At 34.0% G+C, this 13,283-nt stretch overlaps 1 protein-coding gene and 2 long non-coding RNA genes across 3 annotated transcripts; 2 read left to right on the top strand and 1 right to left on the bottom strand.

The window, feature by feature from the left end:
- Nucleotides 1-246: 246 nt before the first annotated feature.
- On the top strand, nucleotides 247-629 carry LOC126722773 (cytochrome P450 93A3-like). Its single transcript, XM_050425923.1, has 2 exons — nucleotides 247-323; nucleotides 404-629. Exons 1-2 carry the CDS (start codon nucleotides 247-249, stop codon nucleotides 627-629), a joined length of 303 nt encoding a protein of 100 aa, XP_050281880.1.
- A 7,757-nt stretch (nucleotides 630-8,386) lies between these two features.
- On the top strand, nucleotides 8,387-10,549 carry LOC126724003 (uncharacterized). The gene is made up of 2 exons (XR_007654570.1): nucleotides 8,387-8,789; nucleotides 9,937-10,549. It is a non-coding gene; the product is annotated as an uncharacterized LOC126724003 (long non-coding RNA).
- A 182-nt stretch (nucleotides 10,550-10,731) lies between these two features.
- Nucleotides 10,732-12,972, bottom strand: LOC126724002 (uncharacterized). Its single transcript, XR_007654569.1, has 2 exons — nucleotides 12,613-12,972; nucleotides 10,732-11,035 (listed from the first exon to the last, which is right to left on the bottom strand). It is a non-coding gene; the product is annotated as an uncharacterized LOC126724002 (long non-coding RNA).
- Nucleotides 12,973-13,283: the final 311 nt, after the last annotated feature.

The following is a 13,283-nucleotide window of genomic DNA, read 5'->3' as shown; positions in this document are numbered from 1 at the left end:
TCAGAGGTCATTCTATGGACAATAGCTGAGCTCATCAACCATCCTTCTATATTCGATAAGGTTAGAGATGAGATAAATTCAGTCGTTGGTAGTACTAGACTAGTCGAGGAATCAGATGTTGTGAATCTCCCCTACTTGCAAGCAGTTGTAAAAGAAACACTATGACTATATCCACCATTGCCTATGACAACAAAAAAATGTTGTCAAAGTTACAAAATAGGAGGCTTTGAAATACCCCAAGAAACCATGGTGTTAATCAGTCTGTATGCCATAATGAGAGATCTAGATTTATGGAGCAATCCATATGAGTTCCAGCCAAAGAGGTTTTTGGTTTCCTTTGAAATACAAGAAAATAATAAATATAAACAAGATGAAACATTTAGTATTCTTTCTTTTGGGGCAGGAAACTGGGAAAGAGAGCTTGCCCTGGTTCAACTTTAGGGTTGAGTATGGCACATATAGCAGTTGCAACATTGGTTCAATGTTTCGATTGGAAAGTGGTTGGAAATGGAGAAAAGGCTAAGGCTAAGGTTAATACTGAAGTTACAAAAGCTGCTTTTATTCACATGGCTCATCCACTTAAATGCCTTCCAATTGTTAAATTCAACCCATTTGATTCTGTGATGTGAGTTTGTTTACTTCAAAAACATTTTCTAGTTCAAAAAAAGTACAAGCACATGTAGTAATACATATGCTTTTTATGTATTTTTTATGATCAGTATTGTACTCCTAGTGGAAAATAAACCTTGTCTTTATTAGATCATGTTTATTTGTAAAGTCAAGTTAGTTTTAGGGAATTTAATGTGCGTGAAGAAAATGTAAGGAGTCGAACAAATTTAATATAATCAATAAATTGAGGATAAAATGTGTTAATATCTGTATATAAAAAGTGTTAATAAATTGAGGATATATATATATATATATATATATATATTGTAAAGATAGATCATGTGCAGCGGCACCATCTCTCATTATCTTTCAAGTTTCAACAGCTTTTTGAGTCCCAGTTTGCTCAACTGGTAAAGTTTCTGATGGTTGAATAAGAGATCTATGATTTAATTCTCACCTACACTGAAAACCGATTAGTATCTTGGTTTGATAATAAAAATGTATTATCAAAAGCGGACACTATAAGTTGAAATTTTCAAAAAAAAAAAGTTTCAACAGCTTCATTGAGCTTAATATCAACTTTGGTTGTGTTTTGTTTTGTTAAGTCAGATTGTATATTTTTCTCAAAAATAAAAAAGGTAATATTGTATGGGCAAAACTTAGGTACAGTATCTTAAGTGCAGTACTTTAGGTTCCCCACTTAAATTTCAGTCATGTGGCTATTTAACTAAAATCCTTAAACGACGTTAACTTAAAACACTTCCCATCCATCTTTATTTCCCCTGCACTCACGTTTCAAACCACTCTGTCACACTCCTTCTTTAATCAAGCTAATCCACCATCCCACCACCCAATACATCCACCAAAACCTCATCAACGTTATCATCATCACCACTCAAATCAATAATGCCAAAGACCATATGGACCATAATTGATTTCGTAAAACTGGAGTGAGTTGGATCTGATTTGTGACAAGAGGAAGTCGATTTCACTAAAGGGTCATAGAGGCCGATGGGCTTCAACTTAGTTCCAGAAGAAAGGGAAGGCGTAGATGAAGAAGATGAGGATAGAGAGTCTGACTCATGAAGAAGATGAGGATGAAGAAGTAAGGAGCTTGACTCTCCTCTTCGACCGCTAGTCTGACCCATGTTTTGCATCACAGCGTGCGATCTAGTCGGAGGCACCAAGTCCATGGCCATGGCCATGCCCATCACTTCCGCCGTCAACATGGTCCACATCAAGTCTCTCATCACAACAATCTCACTTGCATGGAAAATTAAAATATCCGCCAGTGAGGGAGTAAGGGAAGGAGGAGAAGGGGCGTAGGTTGTGACGGTGGCGGAGGAGGTGCATGGAATTGCCTCCTGAACTTGCCCATCGCCATTGTTGCATTTTTCTTTCTCTCTTATTTTCACAGAAAGGGGTATGGGATTGTGAAGTTTGTGAAAGATTGATTTTTTTTTTTTTTTGTTTCTTTTGGGAGAGTAGGACTGTTGAAGGGTTGTGAATTTTACAAAAAGTCAATTTCTTCTTGTGAGTTGTGAGATCAAAGATTTCTCAGATTGAGGTGGTGGGATTTTCTTGCTTGTAAATGGGTTTTTGATTCTTTTGATACAGGGGAAAAAACGGAAAGAGTTATAAGTTGTAACGCCGTTTGTTTAGTGTTTAAGTAAATACACATGGTTAAAATTTAAATGAGGAACCTAAGGTACTGCACCTAAGCAACTGTACCTAAATTTTGCCCATATTGTATATTTAACAAGTTTAACACATATAACACGTGTAAAAACAAATATATCACACGCGCATAACTTGTTAGAAAGTTCAATTTATTGGTCTGCTAAGGCCTCTAATGGCTAGTTGGTTATCTCTCTCTAACTACTATAAAGAGAGCTCCTATACTATTTCTCATTTAAGTTGCTAGATGTGTTAATCAATTACATACTAGTGATTTTCATTCTCTACTTTCTCATTGAAATTTTTCTTGGTACTAGAGCCTACGATCATTGCTTCCACAACCACAATATCTGAATCAACCACCACAAACTCTTACTCCACCTGCATTATACTCAAAAGGCCTGCCCAAAGCTGGACATTAATTGCATGAAATCATGGAAATATCATCGACATAAGATTTTAATGAGATCTGGTTAGGTTGGGTTAACCCAACTAGGTCCAACATATCTATTATAGAAATGGCCACAACTCGGCCCAATTTCTTTAAAACCACCTAGGAGTTTATTTCTCTAACAAGCTTAAGGCCTGTCTCACTACAAATCTATGTCCAATCACATACACAGCTATGCCCATCAGAATTCTTAAGCACAACCCAGTTACACTAACCTAAACCAAGCCCACATACCAACTTTCCATATTTACATTTACAAACCCTAACTTCCAACAACTACATGAACACCGCTTTCAACTACAAACAATTACATAACATCCCTAAAACTTCCAACAATAGCACAAATCCCCTATAATTTTCTAAAATTACCATAAGAACCCCCATAATTTAGCAAAATACCCCTATAAACCCTCATAAATTATTAAGATACCCTAAAATACCCAAGAATTACCAAAATACTTTCAAAGTAGGAAAAAAAAAAAAGAAAAAGGATAATTAGTCTATCTATATAAGAGGAGATTATATAAAAAAATCTAGCCGGTTCTTTCTTTTCCTTGCGTTTATGGTCATCTGCTAGGAGTTTTAGGTTTAATCAAAGAAAATAGGTTGAACTTTCATAAAGCAAGCACCTCTTTCACATAAGAAAATGGAAGCGGGCTTGGGTATAATCTTACTAAACCGATTCCACATGAAAGAGGATCGAACAATTGCCCTCTTAAGTAATGGGAAGCGGGCTAGTCCCCGAAAATGCTCGTTCCTTTGTCATTAGGGCTTACAATTCGCCTTCTGACACAACATTTTGATAATCGCCAAAGTTATGCTATCTTTACTCCGACTTCCTATATGTTGTCAAGGATATACACACGAATAATGTCATAGCTATAGGGTGCCACCTGTAGCCAACCCATATATGCTTCAGACCTTGATTTCCTCTAATTTATTTGTGTGGGTTCCTCATAACAAAGAGCTTCTTGACCTTAGGCAACTAAGAGCTTTTAGAGGTCTTCTTGTTGGCTTTGGCATGTATTTTGCATATGCTAAGAGAGAATATTAAATTATTGTTTGGATTACCAAGGACCCGTTTGGTAAATGTGTTTAAACAATAATTTTTAATTTTTTTGAAAATACATGAGAGTGGAAAAGTGTGCGGAAATACTTGTAATGTTGTTTAAAAACTAAAAACATATATTTAAGATCATATACCAAAAAAAGCTTAAATTATTTGGATTAAAGTTTTTTTCTTTTTCTTGATTTTCGTGACATTAGAGTATATAGTTCGGTACTACTATTCTAATAGTTCACATTTTTTTTCTTGATTTCCATGGCATTATAGTACAAAATACAGTACTACTATTCTAATAGTTCACAACAAAAGTTACAAAACATTTTTTTTGGAGCAACAAAAGTTACGAAACTGATCCTATAACAAAAAAACACATGATTAAAAAATAATAATAATAAAAAATTAAAAAAAGTAAAAAGATAACAGAACTTCACAAGGCCCAGAAGTAAAGTAAGCCCACAGTCTGCATTAGGGGGAAAAATCAGATAAGAAAGAGTGAAGACTGAAACTATGCCTCAGGTCCTTAGACGCCAACAGAGGGGATTTAAGAGTAGTGACCAGTATTGATATTTTAGGGATATGATATTTTTGATTTGTTTTTATTTGTGATTGCTTTGTGAGTCATATTTTTAGAGATTCGAATTTTGGTTTGCCTAAAGGTTAATAATGTTATTTTTGGGACAATTGATTTTGTTTAGACAGAAAAATTTTCATTTTGTTCTTCGGTAAAAAAGATAACAAATTTTTTGGGGTTTCATTTGGAACCAATTTTTTTTCTTGACTATCCCATCTTTTCCAAAACTTTGGGGTCTTAGAATGGCCTAACTGACCTAGTAGAAGGGCCAGCCTGGTTCACACATAACCACAAAAACATATAAATAAAAAAATAAACAATCTCAAGTGAGCTATGGTAAGGGGACCTCAAACAGTTTTGTATTTCATTACAAGCAGAGGACAAGATACTACTTAATTTCCTCACACACAGTTAAGGTATAATCAAAACACTTTCGTTAAGTATTCTGGCTAACATGTTCTTTAAAATTTGACATTTCTAATTTTACGTACATCTCATATTCGAAACAATTTTGGCTGAATAAATTAGCACTATTTATTGAGTAACGCAGGCAAATGACCCTGGGAGTTGGGACCAGACCATCTCACTTTTTACGGCAATAGTGAAAATGTTGATTTCAATGCAACAGTTTGAAAATCCAAGACAGTTAGGTCTGAAAGGTACTCCTATATTTTGTCTGAGATTCGACCCCGTTTAAAAGTAGGCAAGAGTCAAACTATCATGGGAAACAATTAAAGAAAGTAGTGCCAATGCGATACAAACTCAAACCAATCATCCATGTACTTTTAAGGAAAAAATTTTATGCCCAATTAAAAATTTTTCAATTTTCAATAAAATTTTTTAAAATAATAATATGTTATATTTACTACTCAATCAAAGTTGTAAAATTTAAATAGTTCACTTAAAGTTGTAATATTTTAATAGTGCACCTAAAATTACAAGATTTTAAGTGTAAGCATCTATATATGTAAATAACAATTAAATAAAGGGTTCTTAGAGTACTTTTTTTACACCTAATTTTATTTGAGTACCATCTATTTATACCGTTAATAAGTTATTGGGATTTTCCAAATATTTTTTGCTCTATTATTATACTAATCACAAATGTTTCATATCTTATCATCTAAATTGAGTTTTAATATAAAATATCACAAAAAAAACCCAAAAACTCATATTTTATCTAATTTTATTATCATTATTTAGCTAAACCCAAAACCGACTCTATGAACCCAATAAACACATCATATTCTATTTAAAGTCCAAGAATACTTATGCTTGGCAATATTTGAAAAGTCCATGGCAAAACAATTTTATCAATAGAATTCAAATCCATAATCAAAACCTATGATTTAAACCATCGCAATTTATTTATCCAAAACCCAATTTCTCATTGGCAACATCAAAACCCAATTCTCATTGGCAATATCAAAACCCAGTTCTCGCTGGCAATATTTAAAGTCCAATTCTCATTGGCAACATTAAAGCCCAATTCTTATTGGCAATATCAAAACTCAATTTTCATTGACACTATTTGTCAAAAAAAAGTCTAAGAATATCAACACTTGGCAAAGAAAAAATATCGTGGTAAAATATTACCATAGCAAAAGCCATGGCAATCGTCTTATAAAAAAACTCATTAGGAGTTATCTTGAAAATTATGTTCTCATAAAATACATGGACATCATTTGCATCACGACATCCATAATATACGCCTTCGACACTCATGGTAAACATTCAAACCCACAAGATTATCATTTAAGTTATGATGCGATTATTATAAATCATGAACATTATTGTAACATGGAATTCATCAAAGTAAATATTATTTACAAAAGTATTTTGAAACTTGTCTTATTGTTTCAAACATTAAAACTAATTGCCCAAAGGCACATTGCAAGTATTTATGAAAAACCCAAAAATATTTACTAATAAAAGTCCATGAGGAACGAAAACCCATGGCAACATATGCACATAACCAGCCCTTGTTCATCCCTAACCAAAGAAACAACTAGAGCCCCCTACAAGAGGACTAAGCCTTTGAGGATGAACTAGGGACTGTTCCATCAGTTTTCTGCTACCCTCTACCTGATGTGAACAGTGCCAAAGAATTGTCATATCAACTGAAGTCAAAACGATGAAGGGATTCCATCATCTTTCTCAAGACTGCACCTTCAGTGGAAGGGTAGCTGAAACCAAATTATCCAAACTTCAACAAATTGATGCTATAAATGTTAAAAACGTTCAAGATATGATTCATGTGCCAAGCCCATAAATCCTAAAGGGGAAAAAATTGGGAACATGTGGTTTGGAGGGCATAAATGGATCTCTAGCGGAACCCTCTGAAGTAGACTTAAGCTTTGACACCTGACTTGGGGTGTTAAATCCTAATTCCTAGGGTCCAAATATTAGTTGCAACACTAGGATTCTTCCTTAATACTTGCCTTAATCCCATTGGCTGAACACAATCTCAGCAATCTTAACATTTAATGCAAGATTACTCCAAATACTACCTTGCCCAAAGAAGGAAAATAACCCTAAAAGCAAATCTCACATTTTTAAGCCAAATCTAAGTTATTAATTCAGCTGACCTGCTCCCCTGAATCTGACTTACGTTTTTTTGGATGCTTGTTAATTAATGCTTCTCTAAACTCCATTATAAAAGCATAAGCACCTCAACTCACAAAGGGACAGCCACCCCCCTTTGAGACTTTGGGGTTCGTTTGCCATTTTTGCTGGAGGTTTAGCTCTCCGTAAGCTCATTACTCATCGTCTTTAGCCTACACTCATCTAACCCTAGATATTCTTCTCCCCCCTTTATACAACCACAGCTTAAAAATGTCCTCCAACTAATCACAAACAACCCATTACTCACAAAAAGCTTCAATCTCAGTATTAATCATATCTCACTCACTTAAAACAGCCCACATTCACCTCATTCATGCCTTATGCTCACATACTCACCAAAATCTTAGTTTAATACTTGCTGCACTGAGCTGAGGATTTTTCTCTCCCTTCATTCCATCATATTTTTCCTCTTTTATTTGTAACTATGGAGCCTTTAATCCTTATTTATTATTATTATGATGAAGACCATAATGTTCTGAAAACTATGGAAATTCTCCCTCATGTTGACTTAATAATAATAAGAAAAAAAATATGATTTTTTTACCATGTAAACACACTTATTAACCTGAAATTACCCTACTGCTGGAGATAATACTGTACAACTAGAGGACTGATTTGAATTATTGGACCAGGACCATTAATGTACTAATAAATATTGTAACGTATTTTTCATTGGGTTTTTGTTGCTGTATTGTCATATGCAGCCTTTGTTTCTTGCTTAGATAGGCTTTGTCATTATACCGAAAGCCTTTGAATACCATCTCAAGAGATCATAGTCGAGTTTCAACTTGGCTTCCCAACATCTTAGATAGAGGCATCAATTTCTCCCTCGATAAGGGTCAATAATAATTAAATAAAGAGTCTGATTAATATGTGTCCTTAGGAATTGAAAAAGTTATCAATATTTTTTCAATTCGTAAAATTTTTTTTTCCAAAAATAAAAATTAATATATGACCTTAAGGTATATATTAACAAAATTCTTAAATAAATAAGCATCTATATAATGTCAGATTTGACTTAGTAATGCTATATTCAATTTTAACTATTTACAGTTTTTCCACAAAAAAAAAAAAAAAAAAAAAAATTATCTATTGACATGTAAAATTATTATGAAAATAAAATAATCTGTAAAAGCATGAAAAGAAGCACACGTATAATATACGTGAATAAAACTCACCATCTATTGCATTTGCAGGTCCCACCCGTGCTCTCTCTGTAACACCCTTTCCTTCCTATTTCCCGAGGTCACTCCTTCCCATCCACATTCTCCAGTAGTGAACCACTATCCACTTCCTCCAATACCATCAATCAAAAGTCAAAAGAAAAAAAAATCTGCACTAAAGACAAATCAAAGTCTGACAATCACTTTGTAGAATATACAATACATTGCGGATTGAGATCCCGTGCAATACCTAGGGTATTGCACGGGGTGCAATAGCTATAATATCAGCCTTTGATTTAATCCAACAGTTGTAAAGAGTTGCCACGTCATCGATCAGTGCCTCACCAATTTTTTACTCCACTTTCTCGCCCTTTCACTTCCCTTTCTCTTTCAGATTCACAAACTTTCAAAATTTTGCTCTCGTCCACCAAACCTTGCTGTACATGGGACACCAGCGTCGATTCTCCATGACCATGGCTACAACTGGAAGCCTCCAAGGCTCACACAACCACCACCGGCAGTGCTTGCTGGCCTAACCTTCTCCTCTCTTTAGGTCTCTGTTTTTTTGCTCTCTCAAGTCCAGCCGTGGCCAAGCTTCTTGGTTGCACCGCGACACCACCATTTCTGGTAATACTTCTCACCATATATACCACCATTGGTTTAAATATAACAATAATTCATTTTCATCATTTGGGTTTGGCAGTAACTCAATGTTCTAGTTTATTTTAATGTTGATTTTAGAAATACACAAAAGATGTTTGTGAAAATGTTTGATAGAAACTTTGAAGTAATGTTAAGCTCACTGATGATAAAAATAATTGGGGTTTTTGTCAATTTCTATTGTTTTGGTATGTGGGTTTTTTTTCCCCTCTTGTTTGCTCACCGATTTTGGGTAAAAGGGATGAGATTTACTCTTCTAATAATGTGACTTCATTTGTGCATACTTGCTGGATATGTGCGCTTTAGTCTGGTCAAATATTACATGATAGGCTCTTACTTGTTACTTATGGATCAATGTCCCCTGGTATTTTTATAGTACCTTTTATATTCTCTACTTAGAAAAACATGATTATGTATAAACCATGGTGGTGCTTTTGTCTTGTTGCTGAAATTGTAGTGTTCAACCGTGACTTCTGGTCATTTCTTAAGGTCTATTCTTCTTTATACACATCTACATGGCAATTAGTTCATAATCAAAGACAATCAAGTTTATTTTCTTTTATAGAGTTCTATTATCTTTTATTGGTTTTTTTTGTCTGAATTCCCCTTTTATTAGCTAGTATTTTTTTGTTGGCACAAATATTTTGTCTTTACATTCTTGTATTTGGGTTTCCTTTAGTTGCAGAGAAAATTTATAGATGACTAGCACCTTATGCATGGTCAAATGTTAGACACTCTTTTACCTCTCAAGGATTCATTAGCTCATAAAAATTATTCAATGTTCATGTGTTTGAGATTTTGTCTATTTCTTCTGTATTGTGCAAAAGTGAGAGCAACAAGAACATTTTACTAATACCTCTGTCTTGTTATTGTTTCCTTTGTTTTCTTAATAATTTTTTCTGTTATTGATGTTTCATCTTTATATTGTACTAGGGGAAAGGAATTAGAGAAAACAATCAATGCTTTGGATTTTAGACTTTTCATGACTGCATAGCCTAGGAAATGAAATAAAAACTTCTTTCAATTAGCTTATTGCTTGTTATTACTTGTTAGTTTACTTAAATTGTTAGCCTGAATATCTTAATTTTTTCTCATAAACTTTATTTTCATGTAGATACCATTCATTGGATCTCATTCCGTACTTGGGAGGGTAGTTGTTGTGAATGCTAATCCTGATGATTTGGAAGCATGAATGTCCATTGGTTTAAAGCTACATGTATCTCTATAGGATCTAGCCGACTATTGTTTTTTGCTTGGTGAGGTGTGCGTGCAAAAGAAGACTCCTCAAAACAATTTGGAAACCAACTTTGGCATATCAACTCCTGAATAAGTGGAGTGTTATGGCAAATTTAATTTGTATAAGAGGCTTTCTCTCTTGGGGTTACAAACGGCAGTTAATACAATTAGAGAAGTGTTGTGGTTTGATTCTTGTTAACAAGAAAAAAATTTAGCCTTTGCTGGCCATCTTGTATTTATCTCCATATACAACTTTGTCAACAATAATGAGGACATCTTGTATTTATCATCATATATCTTGAGAAGTACGAAATGGACTTGTTCTGGGTAGCTGGTGTTGTGTTTTTGCTTTCTGTTGTTGCTACGGAATTGAATAACTGAGCAATTTGTTGCATCTTCATGTTGTAGTTGATTTTGTGCTGCTAAGTTGATTTTGTGTTGACGAATATATGTAATGTATACAATTTTGTTTATGTTATACGCTTTCTTAATGCATTTCGAATTTTTATCTAGACTAAATGGAATTGTTTTTTGTGCATGAATTTGCTTGGAGCAACTGAACAAGTACTAAAATTGATAATAACTCAAAAACACAAATTATATCAAAGTGCTTACATGACTCTTATTCTTTTAAAAACAAGGAACACATATCAAGAGTCTTCAAAGGATGCTTGGCCAATTTTACAATCAAAATTTAATTCAAGAGAGTAGACAAGAAATGAAGTTGTTCTAAAAATGAATTTTTTTTTTATTAGAATGTACACTTTGACCACAAGGCCATATAACAATAGTTTTGTTGAAATATACACTTTAACAAGAAACAAATCTTCCCATCATCATATATTCATAATACATAAATCCCACAAAAGAAAAGAAGAAGAAGAAGGTCTTGTAAGCTTCAAGATCAAGTTCTTCTACAACCTTAAATGGCATGACTTGCTCATTAAGTTATAGTTGGTGCGGCTCCTGCTTCTTGACTGTACATTACAAATGAAATTATAAGTTTATAACTAAGCCACACATCACATGCATAAAATTAAGCAAAGTAAACCTTTTAAATTTAAAGAAGCCTATATAACCTCTTTGGCACTCAGTGTTCCAATTTAAAAGCATTATTTATTTATTTTCAACTTTTACATATATTTAACATATCTTGGAATTACAACTTCCCCCAGCCCTCCATAGGTTCTGCTAGCATTAATATTTCCAATTCTTAAAGAGATTAGTTGTTCTACTCTTGACAGAGAGCCCCTTTTACTTCCACCCATGTACTCAAAATGGAATTTCAACAAAAATCACAATGTGGCCAACAACTTTATTTTAATCATTGGATAATCCTTTAACACAAAAACCAAAATTTTGATTTCCATCTCTTTGTGGGTGCATTTTGCACAAATTATCTAGAAACTCTTTGACCTGTGCTACTCCATGTTCAAGAGAAAAAAATGGTCATATATGTAGCAATAAGCTAACTGAAAGAAGTTTTTATTTCATTTCCTAGGCTATGCAGTCATGAAAAGTCTAAAATCCAAAGCATTGATTGTTTTCTCTAATTCCTTTCCCCTAGTACAATATAAAGATGAAACATCAATAACAGAAAAAATTATTAAGAAAACAAAGGAAACAATAACAAGACAGAGGTATTAGTAAAATGTTCTTGTTGCTCTCACTTTTGCACAATACAGAAGAAATAGACAAAATCTCAAACACATGAACATTGAATAATTTTTATGAGCTAATGAATCCTTGAGAGGTAAAAGAGTGTCTAACATTTGACCATGCATAAGGTGCTAGTCATCTATAAATTTTCTCTGCGACTAAAGGAAACCCAAATACAAGAATGTAAAGACAAAATATTTGTGCAAGTGACCATTACCAACAAAAAAAATACTAGCTAATAAAAGGGGAATTCAGGAAAAAAAAAAAAAAAAAATACCAATAAAAGATAATAGAATTCTATAAAAGAAAATAAACTTGATTGTCTTTGATTATGAACTAATCGCCATGTAGATGTGTATAAAGAAGAATACACCTTAAGAAATGACCAGAAGCCACGGTTGAACACTACAATTTCAGCAGCAAGACAAAAGCACCGCCATGGTTTATACATAATCATGTTTTTCTAAGTAGAGAATATAAAAGGTACTATAAAAATATCAGGGGACATTGATCCATAAGTAACAAGTAAGAGCCTATCATGTAATATTTGACCAGACTAAAGCGCACATATCCAGCAAGTATGCACAAATGAAGTCACATTATTAGGAGAGTAAATCTCATCCCTTTTACCCAAAATCGGTGAGCAAACAAGAGGGGAAAAAAAACCCACATACCAAAACAACAGAAATTGACAAAAACCCTAATTATTTTTATCATCAGTGAGCTTAACATTACTTCAAAGTTTCTATCAAACATTTTCACAAACATCTTTTGTGTATTTCTAAAATCAACATTAAAATAAACTAGAACATTGAGTTACTGCCAAACCCGAATGATGAAAATGAATTATTGTTATATTTAAACCAGTGGTGGTATATATGGTGAGAAGCATTACCAAAAATGGTGGTGTCGCGGTGCAACCAAGAAGCTTGGCCACAGCTGGACTTGAGAGAGCGAAAAAACAGAGACCTAAAGAGAGGAGAAGGTCAGGCCAGCAAGCACTGCCGGTGGTGGTCGTGTGAGCCTTGGAGGCTTCCAGTTGTAGCCATGGTCATGGAGAATCGATGCTGGTGTCCCACGTACAGCAAGGTTTGGTAGAAGAGAGCAAAATTTTGAAAGTTTAGTGAAACTGAAAGAGAAAGAAAGTGAAAGGGCGAGAAAGTGGAGTAAAAAATTGGTGAGCCACGGATCGATGACGTGGCAACTCTTTACAACCGTTGGATTAAATCAAAGGCTGATATTACAGCTATTGCACCCCGTGCAATACCCTAGGTATTGCACAGGATCTCAATCCATACATTGCCAGCACAATTCATTGCAGAAACAGAGCAAGCACAGTACGAACAAACACAGAATACCTTTCGCAATAACCGATAAGCCCAAACCAGTTTTTTCCCCGCTATTACAGAATACACAAGAATTTGCATGCAATGACGATAACACGGAAAAAGAGATAAGAGATTGCAGATACAAAGCAAACATCAATCATACAATCTACACTCTACACCATGCCCAGTCAATCAAAAATTCAAAGAAACAAACCTAATATTATATAATAAACATAAA

This window comes from Quercus robur, chromosome 4 (genome assembly GCF_932294415.1).
Source record: "Quercus robur chromosome 4, dhQueRobu3.1, whole genome shotgun sequence".
NCBI classification, from domain to species: domain Eukaryota; kingdom Viridiplantae; phylum Streptophyta; class Magnoliopsida; order Fagales; family Fagaceae; genus Quercus; species Quercus robur.
The sequence above is the reverse complement of the archived record's forward strand: the minus strand, read 5'-3'. Positions and strand labels throughout refer to the sequence as shown.

Coding starts and splice junctions, on each gene's coding strand:
- LOC126722773 (XM_050425923.1), top strand. CDS start 247: ATGGTGTTAATCAGTCTGTATGCCATAATGAGAGATCTAGATTTATGG. Junction 324..403: donor TATGAGTTCCAGCCAAAGAG/GTTTTTGGTTTC, acceptor CTTTTGGGGCAG/GAAACTGGGAAAGAGAGCTT.